Below are 18,612 nucleotides of genomic sequence, written 5' to 3'. Positions count from 1 at the left end.
TTTTATAAAGCCCTGTGATAGATCAGGGTGTTAGGTTGTAACTTCCAGTGTTTGCTGTTGTTCTTCAGCATACATTAACTCATTACCTATAAGTGTTATATGAATCTTTTGTTAAATACAATTACAGCCAGTTTGCCTTCAGGGAATGAGAAACTCAGTTTAAAAAAATAAACTCAGAAACAACATTTGTGGGGGAAACAGAGCAGTGGAGGTTTCTTTGTTCACGTCTTCCCAAATCAAGCTCAACATAGTAAGCATTGTTACATTGTTTCAGACAGACGCAGTCAGAGGCAAAGACCATATATATGTCATCGTCATAGTTTGCAGTCTGTATACCATAACACTGCTGATAGGAGGGTGTACCAACCAGCAGGACTGTAAAACAATAACCCGTCTAAACTCATGTTGACCCCCATCTGTTCCCTAAAAACAGAGTCCAAGAGAGGGGAAAGATAGAGACAGAAAGAGAAGCTGCAAAAACACAGTTCAGTCACACGTTGTCATGGAAAAATAGTCATTTCCCCTCACTATCACCCCACCCCCATAAGGGCAGAGGTTCCTGAAATGTAGCTCTTGCCCAGACTGTACAAACCTACAAACCTTGTGTCAGAGGCGTGATGAGAGCAAGTGAAAACCCCTCCCCCAAAAACCTAGTCATCTCAGCATGTCACCTCAGCAGTGAGAGCAGAAAAATCAAAGGAGAGAAAGAGACAGAAAGAGAGAGAGGAGAGAGAGCTCTCCGTGTGAGATGAGAAACTTTTTCCACGTCTGTAAACTTCACTGGTGGATACAAATTTGAGAGAAGAGAAGAGAAGAGAAGAGAAGAGAAGAGAAGAGAAGAGAAGAGAAGAGAAGAGAAGAGAAGAGAAGAGAAGAGAAGAGAAGAGAAGAGAAGAGAAGAGAAGAGAAGAGAAGAGAAGAGAAAAGAAGAGAAGAGAAGAGAAGATCTATATTTGGCTGTTTTGACTTTCATTATTCAGATCTGGGCAGTGTTTTCGTCTTTCCCATGGCGGGCAGGTGGAACCTCCTGTTACTGGGTAAGTCACATCTGTCATCCATTTGCACGGTAGCTGGGATGGAAAATCATCTGCTTTGAGAAAGTTGCTCTGTGCTTTGTGGAGGGAAACCAACTGGCCGCAGTAGCCTACAAAGTTTTCAGTATAGGAATTGATTTCTGTGTTTCGGACGGTACTTTTTTTCTGCGTGAGTTAAAATCTTGGGTGAAATTTGAAACAACCAAAAAAGATTAGTATTAAAGTAATACTATTATAAAGTATTAGACTGGTAAAAAACAATTTGCATTAAACATACTATACCAGTGTATATATGCATTTTAAAAAGAGACATTTTCCTTACTTTTTTTAACAGTATTCCACTTAGTTTAAAATCTTATCGAAAGTCTTACTGGCTAAATTAAAACAATGATGAACTCAAACTGTCCCAGTTTTTTAATCACAGTCTTTCTGTAGCAGTTGAAGCCCAAGGCCCTGAGTGAGCCCAAATCAATTAGGAGGAAAGGAAGAATGATGCTGAACTCAGCAACTTTTCTTTAAACAGCCCACTATCTAGGCCCCACTGCACAGAGGATCTCTGTCTTTCTACTTTTAAAGTGATATTTATACACTATGAGCTCATCTAACAGCACTCACATTACTAACCGCCAGATAGTGACCACAGTCACACACATCTGTCCTCAGAGGAAAAAACTTCCCGTTGCCATGCCACAAAGTAACAACAACAAGAGCCACTCATTTCTCACTTCTCATTTCACAAACCTCTAAAACTTTCTGTAATGTCATAATCACAATTTAACCAAGACTTTTTCAATGTTGAGGTGCATTTGGGTTATTTTGCCCCCGTATGATTAAAATGGAGTACTCCCTTTAGTAAGTTTGACATGTAAAGTAGTTTCTAGCAAACATCCCAAAATGTCAACAAATATTACAAAAATATCCACATAGCCAGGGGATAAATAACACTATACTAATTGACAATAAATTAGCTGTCTCCTTTAAGGATTATGCTTAATTCGTTTTATAAACTGTCACAAAATATGTCTCTTTGTTCACATATACAGTACATTACACCCATCTGGTGTCATTTAGGTCACTACAGAGTTTTGACTTTGCACAGCAGCAGATGATGTAATGCTGTTTTGTGCTTGCACTGTGCCAGCTGATGTTTCCTCACACATCGGAAGCAGAGTTCTCCAGACACCCATGTACTGTTCAATTTGAATGACGGCGCAGTTGCTGTTGGAACAATTTGAGGAAATGAGCATTTACCTTTTTGTCTGAGGCGTTTTACAACTCAGTACATTTTCTGGTCTTATTTGTGTGGTCAAACTGCTCCTGTAATGTCCCTGTAGCTACATGAAATATTTCAGAAGGGTGAAAAAGGAGTTAGTGTCAGTTAAACATGGTTTAGAAGATGTTGGATTAATGTCAGAAAGTGATGAGCTGTTGACTGACTGTTGCCTGCTTGCCTTTCAGCTCTGTACCTCTCCCTCGTCACGGTCCTGTCAATAGACTGTCCTGAAGGATTTGGTGTTAGGAAGGGAAAATGCAATGGTATGAAAAACAACTTTTTACATATACAGTAAACCATGTATATAAATAAATAAATAAATATGTATATGTATGTATGTGTATATACATACATGTGTACGTATGTGTGTATATATATGTGTGTGTGTATATATATATATTTACACACACACATATATATATATATGTATTATATACATACATGTATATTGATAGCAAAATGATTTGTAAAGACTAGCTTTAGATTTGCCACACAAAGATTTATGTACATTAACTTCCACATTCTTCTTTCCCTCATTTTGATTTAAGATGTTGATGAATGTGACGGCTATGAAGATGGTGAAATTGGGCCATGTGGAGAGAATACAGTCTGTCGCAACACAATCGGCAGCTTCTACTGCCAGTGTGTTGATGGTTACCTGTCAACAACACAGACTGTGAATTTCACCGCTGGAACACCTGCGACATGTATAGGTAGCCTAAGTCCTCTAGTCTAGTCATATTGAATCATAATAAAATGGCATTTCGGAACGGTGACAACGTTACATGCATAGGTACATTAACTTCCACATTCTTCTTTCCCTCATTTTGATTTAAGATTTTGATGAATGTGCCGGCTATGAAGATGGTAAAATTGGGCCATGTGGAGAGAATGCAGTCTGTCACAACTCAATCGGCAGCTTCTACTGCCAGTGTGTTGATGGTTACATGTCAACAACACAGACTGGCAACACTAAAATGGCATTTCAGAACGGTGACAACGTTACATGCATAGGTAAGATTAAGCTCAACAGTCGCTTCCCCATAAGCAACAACTAGGTTTAGTGAGAAAACACTGATGACAGTATGCTAGTGGTTTCCTGTCTCAGCTTCTCTTCATTATCTTCATCCTCCCAATGTAGATATTGATGAGTGTCAAGAGGAAAATGTTTGTGGGCAGAATGCAAAATGCATCAACACACTGGGCAGTTATTACTGTCTCTGCAATAACGGCTTTGGACTGAAATCCGGAAAACTCAACTTCACTGGGAGACAGGAGCAATGCGAAGGTTAGGACCATGATCCTGCAAAATATTTATTATTTAACAATTCTTCAAGTCATTTAATCTATTACTTACTCTTGTATTGATTTACTTGATAGCTAAGGAGGTTCATTTGATTCTATTAGCTTAATGTGTTTCTTGATTTTAAGTGAAATGATCTTGATGCTTGCATAAAACGTTTTGAGTGGTCAAAACTCCAGCAACACTTGAAGTACACGGAACAACATTATTGTTAGACCAGCACATTTCTGCTTGTTGCCTTCATCAGGGTCTATATACTACAAGTGTTGCTGGAGTTATGACCACTTTAGACTATTTTCCTCTCTCTGTGCCAGAAACCCCTATTCTGCTTATAAAACGTTTAAAAAACATTAGCCCTCTAAAGAAAGAAGGTTAACGTATCTCATCCCAATGATGTGACTTTTTCCAATATTGCTGGGGAAAAGTGGGTTGATCCTAAGTTATGATTATTAAGCCTGAGAAAGATGAATAGTAATGTTAATAATGTTATTAACGAAAAGTTTTCAAAAATTATAAATTAAATTCCTGGTTCAGAGCTGGTTGGCTAAAATGACTGGCCTGTGTTTTGGTTATGCCCAGCCCTTTTTATGTTTTTTTGTTGTTGTTTTTTGTTGTTATTCTATGAATTATCTTTAATAACGTACCAAGCACCATTTCCAATGCAAACGTTGTATTTGACCAGGATATTTATTGTTCCATTAGCAATGACCGAAACACACTCACTGATTTGTTTCCATTTTAGACATATGTATGATTGATAAGACAATCTGCGGAAATGGAACCTGTCACCGTGGAGCCAGCGGCCATTACTGTGCATGCCATGCAGGGTTCACTAACTATGGCAACAAGGAGTATCGTTGCACTGGTAAGCACACAGCAGCACTCAAATTTTTTCAACATCCATTATTCAGCCAGTGTTTGTTATATAATGGATACAAACAGAACATTTTCATGAGTACAGGTTTCCTCATGATGTGTATTTCAACATGCATATGGAATGACACAAACCTCCTGTTTCCCCAGAGTTAATCTGCGATACATTCAAAGAAATGGATGATGTGAAACTCCAGGTAACACCACACAACAAATAATTGTATCACTATTTTACATTTCATATCAAAAGGTCTATTATCTCCTCCTTGGGTTTCATTCTCCCTAAATCGTTCTCTCCTAGACATTTCAATCTGCACGTGATCTCCTGATACAATTGAAAAACAGCTGCCTGGAGCTTACAGAGAGTGAGAATTCAACATTGAACTTGGATGGAAACAATCTACTTGAGGTATTTCTGCAAAAAGATGTTGAAATGTAACATGAGTAAACAAAAAAGGCTCCCATTTCCCTTCAAACACCACTGAACAGGAAGTTATGCACCCTTCAAGCTTTGTCACATGGTGTTTAGATCTCTGTGCATAACCTTGTAGTGTTTATGCTGACCTGAGGTGATATGCAGTCTGAAAGTCTGCCTCTGTCTGACTCTGTCTCCTGTTTCTCCTTGTGCATGCTTATGTTGCTCCCTCTCCCCCTCCTCTCTTGTGGCTGTAGAGACTTTTGTCTGCAATCGACGAGCTCTTGTTTAGTGGAGCCCTCAACGATAACAAGAAAGTCTCCACCTTTCTGGACATAGTGGAAAATGCACTGAGACTGATCGGACCTTTTATTAAGCCCCCCAGGAAAACAAAACTCTCTGCTTACACAGGTTAAATAAAATCAGTTTTTTACAGTATTTGTTCATTTACAGAGAAAAAGATGTTTACATGCCTTTTTTTTGTTGCATAAGTCATAAGCGACCATGTCCGTTAAAAGGTGATCTTTGTTTCTGGGTTCAGATCTGGAGCTGTTGGTACATAATCTACCATTCCCCAAGGGAGCTGTGTCTTTATCATCATCATCTAATCAAACCCGTGTGGGTATGCAGTGGGAGACAGTTGCAGGAGATCCCTCCCGTTACCCAGGTAATGATCATACCTAATTAACACATTTGTAACCACATTCAATAGATGAGATTCAAGTGTAATGAATGTCTACTTAATCCAGTCTTGTCCTATTGTTGATGTTATAGGCTTTGCAGCAGTGTCCTTGCTGAGCTATGCAAACCTGAATGACTCTGCAAATGGCTTTTTTCAAGGGGTCAAACGAGAAAAAGGCATAAAGGGCTTTAAGATCAACTCCAAAATCATAACTGTCACTGTCAGTAACACAAACACCAGCCACCTAGAAGAGCCAGTCCAAATAACTTTCTACCATCTGAATCAGGTATTAAGTTTGACATTAAGGATTCTGCCATTTTAATCTATCACTGCAGGAAAATATTACATTCATAATGGTCTGTTATGCATGTTATACAGGAAAGCCTGGCAACATGAAAATTAGACTCTCCTCTTCTTAACACCCAAGAACCACCTCGTAGTATTTAGTTCTAACAATTAATGGCACATTTGGCTTTGGGTGAGCTTTTACCTAAGTAAGTTTTTACCTAAGCTCTTAACTCAAATAAACAAGAGAGAAAGAGAAAGAGAGAGCAAGAGCTCCACAAGCTCACACAGAGGGTGTTAAAGCACATAATACACAATTACAATCACAATGTTATGTGTTGTTGGGTTCATAACATGGTTGTTATATTTTGTTTTACAGGCAGATAAAAATAACCACACCTGTGTTTTCTGGGATTCCTCGTTGGATGAAGGCTCATGGTCTGATAAAGGTTGCTATGTGAAGGAGTCCAACCTTGAATACACTGTGTGTTCCTGCCACCATCTGAGCAGCTTTGCCGTGCTCATGGCTGTCTATGATATTGAGGTTAAAACTCTGCTACATATCACAGCAAACCAAGAGTCTGATAAATCAGAGGTTAAAGTGCAGTTCATTACATTGTATTGTAATATAACCCCTCCCCCCTTTTTTTCTCCTCTTTTTCTCTCTCCCAACAGACCAAGTTTGAGTTGCAGCTGATCACCTGGGTGGGTCTGTCCCTTTCACTAGTTTGCCTGTTCATTTGCATCCTGACGTTCTCACTCATCCGCTCCATCCAGAGCCCAAGAACCACCATCCACCTGCACCTCTGCATCACCCTCTTCATTGCCAACCTCATCTTCCTTGCTGGCATCTCTCAGACACAGAACAAGGTACATTCAAGCACAGTGGCAACTCCTACTTCGGTAACGACTTGTGCATTAAAACACCTGCAGTCCAGTTGACAGCAGTAAAAGTTTCTGACACCTCCAAACGCAGCAGAGGAATAGACACAAAATATCGACACAACTACTGAATGATTCATGTGTGTACTGAAGATTTACAAACAATAATTCAGCAAGTTTCTCCCTCTTTTTTCTCCACTACTGTCATCCGGATCACCCTGACATCTCCTTCCCTTCTGCTATAGGTTGGCTGTGCAGTGGTAGCAGGGCTGCTACACTTCTTTTACCTGGCAGCATTTTGCTGGATGTGTCTGGAGGGCATACAACTCTTCAGGATGGTAGTCCTGGTATTTAACACCAACTTCAAAACCCTCTACATGATGGCAGGTGGCTATGGAGTCCCAGCTGTTATTGTCGCTATCTCTGCTTTGTCCAATGCCAAAGGATATGGCACTGAGAAACAGTAAGTTCCCCTCACTGATGATGAGCTTGTTTTATTTTAAATGAATGCCTAATTCACTAGTTACAGTGGTTTGATATAATCAGCTCAATAAACTCTCAATATGAATTGCAGTTGCTGGTTAGACCTGAAATTAATTTGGACTTTTTTTGGCCCTGTCTGTGTCATCATTGTTGTAAGTAATAAAATAATTCTTGAGTTGAATCATATACATAAAACTGACTTCAGCACAAAAAACAAAACAAAACAAAACAGGTCTTTTTTGCCTTTCAGGTAAACATTGTCTTCTTTCTCATCACTGTGTGGAAGTTGGCACAGAAGTTCTCAAGTTTAAATCCTGATCTGCAAAGCCTGCAGAAAATAAAGTGAGTCTAACCCTAACCCAACAATCAGCCACCTGTATATTGTATGTAATATATCCAGTGACACCGGTGTGTTAGCACATATTGTGTTTGCTATGTGGAGCTAAACACTCTCTTTATAACTTCCTTCAAGCTATCTGATTACACAAAAGAAGTGGTGTTGGAGCGTCTCAGCTTTCACCCGTGTGCATCTTTGTTGCCTCCTGCAGGGCGTTCATCATTACTGCAGTGGCTCAGCTCTGTGTGCTGGGCATCATGTGGATCTTTGGTTGTTTCCAGTTTGAGGAGGGCACCATAGTCATGTCTTACTTGTTCACCATCTTTGGCAGTCTTCAGGGGGTTCTGCTCTTCGTCATGCACTGTCTGTTTTCTAAACAGGTTAGTCACACTCCTTAAGACAGTACAAACGCTGCAGTACATGTGAAATTCATTGTGTATTCTGATTTCAGGTGAGGGATGAGTATGGAAGCATCCTGTCCAGATTATGTACACCTCAAAAGAAGAGATATTCAGAGTTCAGTCACTCCAGCAAAGCTCCGGTAAGAACCACATACTTCAACCAAAGTCTGATTCAGGAGGAAACAATATTTTTCTTAAACCGTGTTCATCAGTAATTTACCTGAAATTTTTGCCACATTCAGTAATTTCATCAGAATTCAACATGCCAATACGCCTAGTTCATTATACAAAATTTCAGCTACCACAACTTCACATGAACTATATACTGTCTACAGAGCACAATAGCAAAGTCAGAAAATTGGAAGACTTGGAGAAAGATTTTATTCACACACTGTTAAATAAGATGCCCTCATTGCTTATCATCACCAGTGAAATTAAATCTAACATTCAGTATGCATGCGATCAGCCTTGTTTAACATTTGATCTGTACTTGTTAAAGAGTCATTGGAAGTTTAATTTCCAAAATCAAGCATCATTCTTTCTGATGTCGAAGTATAATTTACAGTGTGAAATGAAGCATGTTGTATCTCTAATGAAAGAGCACTGAAAGTGTCTATCTTGACTGATTGGCTTGTCTCTCACTTCTGTCGTCCTCAGGCATCCAAGAGCTCCCAGGACACAGGGGAGTCTCATATCTGAGGAGCTAAACGGCGACTTGTAGGCAAAGTCTGCCATTTCAGGCATACAGTGAACTGCTGTCCTCCCGTTAGCAGTCAATGCACCAATTAGCTTTTCTGTAAAATGCTATAAACATTGTCATTCTTTACTGTGCCTATATAAGCTAAAGCTACTGAAATGAAACTGTTGCTCATTACAATTTCAAAAGCATGAAGGGTTTCAAGTTTTAAAACAAGAAAATCAGATGTGAAATTTGACAGCATAATACAGATTTTGATGTCATTATAAGTTATTATAAGTATTTATCTCATTTTGGAGAAAGAATTCTCCAAATGTTTTTGTTTTTTTCATTTGTTGAAAAACATTGAACCAACGTTGGACAAAAATATGAAAATCATAAATGATATGATGAGGACCTGTTTTATCAGGTAAATCTAATATTGCTTGTTGTGTCATCCAGGTACTTTTCCAATCAGCAAAGACAATCTGAAAGATGAGATTTCTGAGGCAAGCACCTTTTTCTGTATAACCTTTCACCATGTCCTAACAGTATCTGAATATTACCAACAAAAAGGGGGGCAGTTATGAGACAGAGATGGATTTTAAATGCATATTTGTGTATATATTGCTATGCAATTCAATATATGTTAATAAGTTACTGCATTTCTGCTCAATTTATTGTACTGTAACATTTGAAATGTATATAGAGGGGTTTTTATTTACGTACTGTAAGTTCAGATCATAAATGTCTCAAAACTGGACTTTTTATCCATTGAAGTATTGTTATAAGCACTGATAAGCATATGTGTGAGTTTTCCCAAGGAGGTCTGTTTTTTTACAGTTAATTATTTTTTTTGTCTTTGGTGTTAATTATTCTGCACAGAGGGGTTTTGTGTTTTCCAAGTTGTTATTTTTTTACTTTATTGCTTGAAATTTGAACATAATAAATATTCTGATGTACCTCATGTTTAAAGGCTCCTTGAAAAGATCCTCCCACCACTGGCCATGAAATATATTTAATATAGGTGATAAATTGTTGTGGGCAGCTTAAGAAAACAGGTTTTTTTTTAAGTTCTTCATTTCAGAGATTTTAAATGTGTTACATTTAGCAGAAAATGTGGGCTCTGATAAGATAAAGTAAGAATGTTAGGAGTTTAGTTAAAGAAATAAAAGTCACTGCCAAACCCACACAATGATTTTGTTTTCTTTTTCACCTCGACAGTACATGTCTGACACTTTTTCATAACTTTACTTAGTGCTGGGACACTGAATCTAGCTGGGTGACTTACAAGATGAAACAGTTATACGTTCAGAAGAAAAGGAGAATGATTTCCTTTTTTTTCCTGTTTATGTGAGATCACAAACATGATGCTTTGAAAAACAACTGTGAAGTCTCAAAAAAGGAATTTTAACAAGCAAACACGTTTTACTTAATATCAGTGCAAATGAAAGGGAGTATTCCCTCTTTAAACATTTACAAACCTTGGTAGAGCGTTGCATCTTTTGATTCACTCACACCTCCTGGGATTTTTTTTAACACAGAAGAGTTTGTGATATATGTAAAATATTCTAAAATATCTGTCAGAGAGATGTGAGGGAGCAGAAAATACCGGAAGCCCTTGAAGCATGTAATCATAATCATGCTCTTCCAGCCTGCCTTGATATCAGCCTCCATGCGTTAGTTTACGTGAGAGATAATTGGGGTGATAATTGTCATCGTCCCAGCTGAAAAAAAGACTAAAATCTCTTTTTATTTTGAGGGAATTATCCTCAAGAGTTTAAGAAAGTAAATTATGAAACATTAGCAATAGCTGACTTTGAATTTGATCTGAAAGTGATGGGTGAGATCGCCTCTAATCCAGCAGCAATCAGCAGAGAGGATGAATAGATGGAAAGGGCTCATCTAGAGAGGGAAAGAGGAGGGAAAATAGCTGCCAAGCCTCTGAAGAGAGAGAAAGGCTGTCCAGGGAGAGAGAGAGAAACGGTCACAGAGGCAGGGGGAAAAGACAAGTAGGAGAAGGAGAGCAGAAATGAATGTGGACAGTAGATAAGTGAAATCAGGCAGCTCCGCAGACAAGAGACACATTTAGCAGGTGGGTGAGACTTGTTCCTCTCTCGTTTATCCGCAGCCGTCCAAAACAATCCAGTGTTCACTCTGAATCATCTGAAGGTAAGTTTAATTCATTATTCACAACTATGTTCATCTTTTTTTGCTTTTTAGATGACATATATGGGTCAATGACGTATAAGGATTTAGAACAACTCAATTGTAGAATAATAAAAACAAGCATATCTAATGCAGTAGTTCAAACATTCAGAATGTTGTGTACCTGAAGCTCCATATTATACATTTGAAATTAAGTGATTTTAGTGGGTTTTTCAAGATTAATTGGCACTGGCCTTTAAAAAGAGTCATGTGGTGCGACCATGATTCATCTTGAAATAAATTAATTTACTTAACACGCTTCACATCTTTTTTTACAAGTTTTCAGTAATATAAAGTGTTTGGAAACAAAGTATTTGCATTTTTTTTTTTAAATCTTTGTAAATGATGGTCTTTTATTTATATAAGACATTTCAAGATGAATCATGGTCGCACCAAATGACTTTTTTTTCAGGCCAGTGCCAATTAATCTTGAAAAACCCCCACTAAAATCACTTTCAAATTGTAATATGAATTGTCAGGTACACAACATTCTGAATGTTTGAACTACTGCATTAGATATGCTTGTTTTTATTATTTAAAATTGAGTTGTTGAAAATCCTTATACGTCATTGACCCATATAGCACATTCATCTCTGGTGGCAAATTAGTCCAAATAAACCTGAAATGTATGCACACAAAAAAGAAAAAAGCTTACATGCTTAAGGAGGTTAGTCTCTCAGACAGCTTGGATCCTTCATTGAATTCATCTATTTAATCTTTATGAATATGAGGTTTGTTAGAGAGAGATGTGAAGAGATAAACATCCAGATTACTGAGGTATTTGAAACATGTATAGTGTAGGGGGAGCACAAACATGAGACTAGTTGTTGAGAGTTGTTGGGAAATGTTTCATTTGGTCTTAGTACACAGAACTAAAAGAAGAATTAAACAACTAGTAACAGCCTTGATGTCTATAATCTAAAAAGATATGGTATACAGTGTTATGGTTTACATGACAGCTTTCTTTTTGTGAATTCATTGTTCCCAGATTCCCTTTAATACGGCAGTTTCTTTGTAATTTCCTCACACTTCACAACCAAGGATTTTACTTTGTTTTCTTTCTGTACATTTGCCATTGATGGAGTAAGAAAGAGGTAACAAAAGGAATTTCAAGAATCTGAAAAATCTTTTTCTTTTCTTTTTTTTAATCTGTTTGATCAAGGAGGACCAGTGGAATTCATTTCTTTCTTTGAAGCTCCAACTGTTTCGGTCTTTTTTTTTTCTTACTTTTGGAGATTCTGTAACCTCAGCGGTGCAGAAAGGGATTGAACTCTGCCATCTTTTTCAGAAGATAGAAAAATGTAACTACATTTTCGACCAACGCTCTGTTCTATCAAACGATTCATCCACATACCTAAGAAAGTCTGAGCACTTTCTTAGGTAAGATAGTCTGAGCACTTTCTTAGGTATGTGCATGTTTGTATTCCTGAGAAAAGATTTAAAGTCTGGAGAAGGATACTCCAAATATTAAGCCTTGTTATCAACATTTGTAGCATCATAAGTTATATTATAAGAGTTATAATGGTGGTTGTGCCAGAGAAGGACAGTGATTTTAAGTTACCATGTGTTCCATCGCTCTCTCTTTTCCACCCGACAACAACACAAACTGAATCACACTCTTGCCATTATGAAAGTTCAGCCAAAATACTTGCAGAATTGCATTAATGAGTGTATGTTAATGTAAAAGGAATGCGAGGAGTTGTGGAGCAAGGATGGTGAGCTCCCAGGCAAGGTGACATATATTTCTGATCTGAAGAGTAGAAAGAAATGTGTTGAAGAGAAGAACATTTTGTAACCTACATGTCCACATCACAATGAAAGTACTGATTGTTATAAGTTTCCTCCTCAGGGCGTCCATTTGTCTAATATGCTAAACCTGGCCAGGACCTTTTTCAATCATGTTCAAAACAATCCAAGACAAATATATCCATTAAAAATAACCATGTTGAAATTACATTTTTTGTAAAAATGCATCCTTTTTATATTCCAGGCAAGCACTTCTGCTGCTTTTTTATTTATTTATTTGATTGCGTGATAGGTAAAGACGAATAACACAGGAAAATGGCTCTGGCAGGGTCTCACCCACTCCTCTTCATTACTGCCTAGGCAAAAGAAGCTCTCCTAATTAAAATCCAAGTCCCAAGCGTCATTGGCAAACCATTTCTTGTAATCAGTCTTCAAGCTGCTGTGAAGCATGAATCATAGCATTCACTGGTACATGATTTTGCATTTAAGACTCTTCTCTTGTCTCCCTGTCTATGAATTACCTGAGACCTTTTAGATAGCAGAGCAGGATGATATAAAGACGTTGATATAAAAAACTCTCAGTGGTTTTGGACTAACTCACCAAGACTAATAATTAACCCAGAGCATATGTGCTGATAATAGAAAACACTTAAAATATTTTCCCTTTGCCTGTAATTCTCTGTAGATGACACTAAAGATGAGGATACCGTCTTTACTCATGACTTCATTGTCTTCCTCCCAGGCGGGGAGTTCCGGTCCTCTGAAATGATGCCAACGCGGAAGTAACTTAAACACCGTTTTGGTGTTAAAAGGACTTCCGTCTCACTACAAGTCAATAGAGAATTCACCAACTTCTTGCTTGATTTCTAACCTCAGTAAACGTTTTCAAAATGTGTTTATGGTCTCAATCGCTAGTTTAAAGCCTTCTTCAATGCAGTATGAGGTTCATGCAGGGTATGCATTTGGGCGTGGCTACGTTGTGATTGACAGGTTGATTGTTTCACAGGTTCAGGAGGGCGCCTCATGCCCCTCCTGATGCCCATATAAGTAGAATCCGTGTTTTTATTTTTCCCGGCATGCACCTGAAATTTTCAAGATGCCGCTGTTCAGATCCGATACTATTGGTTTCCCAGCAGCAGTCCACAAACCAATGGGTGACGTCACGGATGTTACGTCCATTATATACAGTCTATGCTTCCTCCTCAACGCCCTCCATCCTCCACCTGAACCTGAGGATCAACTCCTCTGAACTATCCGGTCCCTGGCTGAGGACCACCACAGGGCCAGGTGTAAGATATTTAGGGTTAGGCATGTCCGGTTTCACTATGATATTTGGCACCTTCTCCAACCTCACCGCTCTGGGAATACTGGCCAAATCTCGTGCCCGATTCCGCCGCCAATCCAAAGCATCATTTCTGTTCCTAACAGTGGCTTTGCTGTTAGCTGACCTTGTAGACAAGTCCAGTTTAGTCTCTCTGTAGGGAATTAAAAGGGCATCTGCCACTCTGCGCAGCTCTGTATTAACTGTAAAATGACAGCTTTTAATGTTGAATCGTGAGGCCTAGCAGAACACACAGTCAAAAAATGACTTGAAAAGGCCAAAGATATTTTGATAGGATGTGGAGGACAGAAAGGAGACGTTAAGTGAAGTGGCTATGCAGAATCCTCAACTACACTCAAAAGGCTTTATCCACACTAGTCCTCAAGTGAAAATAGGACGTAGTGTACATTGTACACTTCTTTCAGTAGTTTACATAGTTGTCATCCTCTTTGACCTTTGTTATATCCTCTTTTCATGCTACTTATTGTTTTAGGTTATACAGCAGGATCTCCAATACCTCAATAAAGACTGGACACGTCCAACATTTTATGCATACAATACAAAAGCAGCAAATATAGAACAAAACAGAGGTACACTTCCGGTCAAAAGTTTTAGAACACCCCAATTTTCCAGTTTTTTGTTGAAAAAATGTTTTCAAGCTTACCATCATGGTCTTTTTTCCTAAGGTAGTTGTGTCATAGCCTGGACTTATGTTTTGGGTCATTACCTGACCAACTACGTGCATACCAGAGGGTACTGCATGGCGCTGCAGAATGCTGTGGTAGCCGACCCTGGATCCAGAAAAACAGCCCCAGACCATCATGCTTCCCCCTCCATATTTGACAGTTGATGTCACACACTGAGGAACCATCCTTTCGCCTACTAACAAAACTTCTGCGTGATGAACAGAATATTTTAAATTTTGATTCATCAGTCCATAACACCTTCTTCCAGTCTTCAGTAGTCCATTGGTGATGTTTCATGGCCCAGGCAAGCCTCTTCTTCTTATTCTGACGTCTTAGCAATGGCTTTCCTGTTACAACTCGACCTGTCAAACCTGCAACTCGAAGTGTTCTCTTCACAGTTGAAACTGAGACTTGCTTACTACGATCACTATGAAGCTGTGCTTGAAGCTGTTGTCCTGTGAGCCGCCTATCACGCAAGCTGTTGGCTCTCAGAAACTCTTCTGACTCTGTTGTGGCTTTGGGTCTGCCAGACCTCTTCCTTTCAGAGTTTCCCCCAGTTTCTGAGGAGGAAACTGTACTCACTGACACCTTGACTTTCTTCGCAATTTCTCTGTAGGAAAGACCTACATTTTTAAGTTTTATTGTATAATTTTCAGTTTTGGGTAACCTTACCTTTTTTTTAACGGGAAAAATTGGGGTGTTCTAAAACTTTTGACCGGTAGTGTATGTGTTTAAGCAATTACTAATTGAAATTATTAAAAGCTGTCAACATAATTCAAGCAGCAGCACAAATAGTCCCCAAGAAGTGTGTCACCACTTCCGCGGTAAAATTCAGTAGTTTGGTAAAGCTCATCTCAGAGGACTGAGAGGGCGGTTGTTAAAAAAGTATAGATCCTCTATACACCGGGGAGAGCTATTTTTACATGACTATATAAAGGAAATACGCTTTGCACATACTGTTAGGACATTTTGTGCAGATGGGCTGAGTGCTAGTTCTCACATTCAAAGGCATGTTTGAGTTATTGATGTTCTGACATTATTTATTCACATAGAAATACTATAGATGTTGGTAAGATACACAATGAACCTGAAATGAAACTGCATTGTTAAAATGATTGGACAGAAGGAGAGAACATGTTACATTCATTTTTAAGTCTTCATATTGGTTGCCTGTCAGTTTTTGTATTGATTGTAAAATGACTTTACTTGACTTCAAAGCACTAAATTGTCGTGTACCAGCCTACTTGTCTGACATTCTTGCAATGTATGAACCAGGATGTCCCCTCAGGCACAAGTCTTACAGTTGTTTCACACTGCAGGACAGAAACTTTTAGCGAGGCAGCTTTTTCCTTTTTTGCCGTCTGCCTGAGATTTGAAAACAGCCCAAAGTGTATCTGAATATAAATATGAAGTAAATTTAAATGCCACCTCTTTAACTTGGAGAAATGTTTTCTGGCTAGTATTTATTTTATTTCATTTCATTTATATCATCAATTTATTAAAATTCATGTTTTGTAATGTTTATTGCCCGTTTTAGTTTTTCTTATGGTTTTATTGTTACATTTCCGGCATTTCACACTCAGCTTATCAGTCATCTGTGAGGTATTTTTAAATAGCACAACATATAAGCGTATTGCTGCCACGCTATTTTTTAAAAGCATCAGTATCACGTTAGTCTGATGAGTTTCACATTTTAAGGTGATACTGAGCACTTGCTCCTTCGTCTTGTTGGTGTTGAGGAGCAACTCATTGTTCTTGTTGTTAGTAATTATGCAATGAGAAAGTCTCCATTTTGTGCATCTTGTATGTGGTTCAAAATTGTCTTTATAAAAGCGATGATCTGTGTCTATGTACAAAATATTTCATTATGTTATTAATACCCATCCTTTGAAGCAGCTCTGGTTTCATGTTTAAACAATCAGCTTTTTAATTAAGTCTGTCCTTCTTTTTGTTATCATTCCAAGCAAAGACTCATCCTCCAATATTATATATATTATACCTGCCCAACCCATCAGCTACAATGCAGCTACATAAAGACCAAGCTATAGGACTGAGTATTGCTTACATTTATACAGTTCTGCTTAATCAAAGCATTACATGGGTATTGGATGTTGCTTTATGTTTTTGTTGTAATATTTTTTCCAGATCTGTTGTCAGACCTTTGACTCTGAAGTTACACCAGAAAACTAGTGAAGACTATTTCACTGGTGGAACAAATTACATGTTTCTTGTGAAAATAGATTAACCTTGATCACAAATAGGTCTGTTTGTAGACAGGCTTTATTCGTATGTCATGCAAATGTCAGTATATTTCAAGGTCCCCCTGTGAGCATTGAGGCACTAGCCCCCAAAAGTCCTGCTCTCTGCCCTCTACATGTTCCCAGGCCCACAAAGCCCAAAACCTACCTCATTGTTTAGAAGTGTGAAATAATGCAATCACCACCCTGCCCTGTCAGTAAACAATGTGCTCAGGCCTAGAAATGACCTCGCCACTGTGAGCTGGACACAAGAAAAGTTGCTGAAAATGTGGTTGCACTAAAAGTCTACTGCATTTCCACAGATTTTTAATGCTCAGCAGGGGTAACACTTTGTGACATTGGCATAGTGAACATTAGAAATGCCTAATGAAGAGGACATTGTGTAACTTCATGCAGCAGTTCCTCAGAACTATGTTTCCGTTTACTGACTCATATTACATTCAATTAATTTCACACTTCTTTTTTATAAAGCCCTGTGATAGATCAGGGTGTTAGGTTGTAACTTCCAGTGTTTGCTGTTGTTCTTCAGCATACATTAACTCATTACCTATAAGTGTTATATGAATCTTTTGTTAAATACAATTACAGCCAGTTTGCCTTCAGGGAATGAGAAACTCAGTTTTAAAAAAACTAACTCCGAACAACATTTGTGGGGGAAACAGAGCAGTGGAGGTTTTCTTTGTTCACGTCTTCCCAAATCAAGCTCAACATAGTAAGCATTGTTACATTGTTTCAGACAGACGCAGTCAGAGGCAAAGACCATATATATGTCATCGTCATAGTTTGAAGTGTGTGTAGGAGACTGGGGTAAGTTGAGCCAAAGGGTAATTTGAGCCACCCCTTGTTGCTAGGAAACGGTAAAAGACATTGATCATGTGACCAAATATTTAGAAGGAAGGCATCATTTCATGGGGTCTGTGAAGGTAAGAACAACATGGGTAAAGTGGTTAGATCTTTATTTAAAATGTTTCACTCTTGAAAGTGAATTTAGTCTATCATAAGTTTCATGAGAATTGTGTTTAGACCAAAATAGATCATTTTAAATTTGTTTTATACATCAATTGTGGTATCTATGAGCTACAACATGAGGTCATAAACCTAGCATAAAAGTGCACCATTTTAGCTGTGGGGACTAATAAAGTCAAAATGGTAGCTCTGGGGTCAGTTGAGCCATTTGGCCAGGGGTAAGTTGAGCCAGTGGGTTGGGGATAGATGGAACGAGAGGAAGACGGAGGGAGGAGTTTAACGAAGATGGATAGATGAGAGGATAGATAGAGGAAGGAAGGAAGGAAGGAAGGAAGGATGATTGGAGGATGAGAGTTTCAGTTCAGATTGTCCAAATGTGTTACTAGTCCATAACTGACCACAGCTGTCTCTCTGTTCTCTTCCCAAGCACACTTTAAGGCATTCTCATGTTAAAATGTTTTTTTACAAAACAGCTGTTTAGCAGTAATATGCAATAATACTTTTAAAAAAGGGTATTATACCTGTTGAATTGTGTATAATAAATAAAAATACACATGAATGTGAAGAAGTGACTGTTATTTAAGGAGGGAGAAGATGGGGAGGAGGGTGGGGGGGAGTAGGGATACGGCACAATTTACCCCATACACGAGGTAAGTTGTGCCACGAGACCACTTTTTTTTGGACATGCTATATTATCGAAACAGTTGTGTTTACACTCATTCTGTTTGTTTGAAGGGATGCACAACATCCTGAAATATATGCATATATTAGCGACAAAACTAT

The 18,612-nt window shown here is 38.4% G+C and overlaps 1 protein-coding gene across 2 annotated transcripts; it reads left to right on the top strand.

Annotated features, from left to right (window-relative positions):
* The first annotated feature begins 638 nt into the window (after positions 1-638).
* On the top strand, positions 639-9,839 carry LOC134000264 (adhesion G protein-coupled receptor E1-like). Of its 2 annotated transcripts, none has more exons than XM_062439624.1 (19): positions 639-1,037; positions 2,493-2,570; positions 2,856-3,020; positions 3,145-3,321; positions 3,449-3,595; positions 4,353-4,475; positions 4,634-4,680; positions 4,785-4,892; positions 5,156-5,309; positions 5,440-5,565; positions 5,739-5,866; positions 6,245-6,409; positions 6,541-6,735; positions 6,993-7,210; positions 7,322-7,382; positions 7,481-7,572; positions 7,779-7,947; positions 8,019-8,108; positions 8,626-9,839. In XM_062439624.1, exons 1-19 carry the CDS (start codon positions 1,007-1,009, stop codon positions 8,665-8,667), a joined length of 2,316 nt encoding a protein of 771 aa, XP_062295608.1. In that variant the 5' UTR covers positions 639-1,006; the 3' UTR covers positions 8,668-9,839. The 2 variants fall into 2 exon arrangements, with proteins under 2 accessions (XP_062295608.1, XP_062295607.1); XM_062439623.1 differs by having other exon boundaries at positions 640-1,037; positions 5,673-5,866.
* The last annotated feature ends 8,773 nt before the right edge of the window (positions 9,840-18,612 follow it).

This window comes from Scomber scombrus, chromosome 18 (assembly GCF_963691925.1).
Source record: "Scomber scombrus chromosome 18, fScoSco1.1, whole genome shotgun sequence".
Taxonomy (NCBI): Eukaryota; Metazoa; Chordata; class Actinopteri; order Scombriformes; family Scombridae; genus Scomber; species Scomber scombrus.
This window is presented reverse-complemented; position numbering and strand designations above follow the sequence as displayed.

Coding starts and splice junctions, on each gene's coding strand:
- LOC134000264 (XM_062439623.1), top strand. CDS start 1,007: ATGGCGGGCAGGTGGAACCTCCTGTTACTGG. Junction 6,736..6,992: donor TCTCTCAGACACAGAACAAG/GTACATTCAAGC, acceptor CTTCTGCTATAG/GTTGGCTGTGCAGTGGTAGC. Junction 7,948..8,018: donor ACTGTCTGTTTTCTAAACAG/GTTAGTCACACT, acceptor TTCTGATTTCAG/GTGAGGGATGAGTATGGAAG.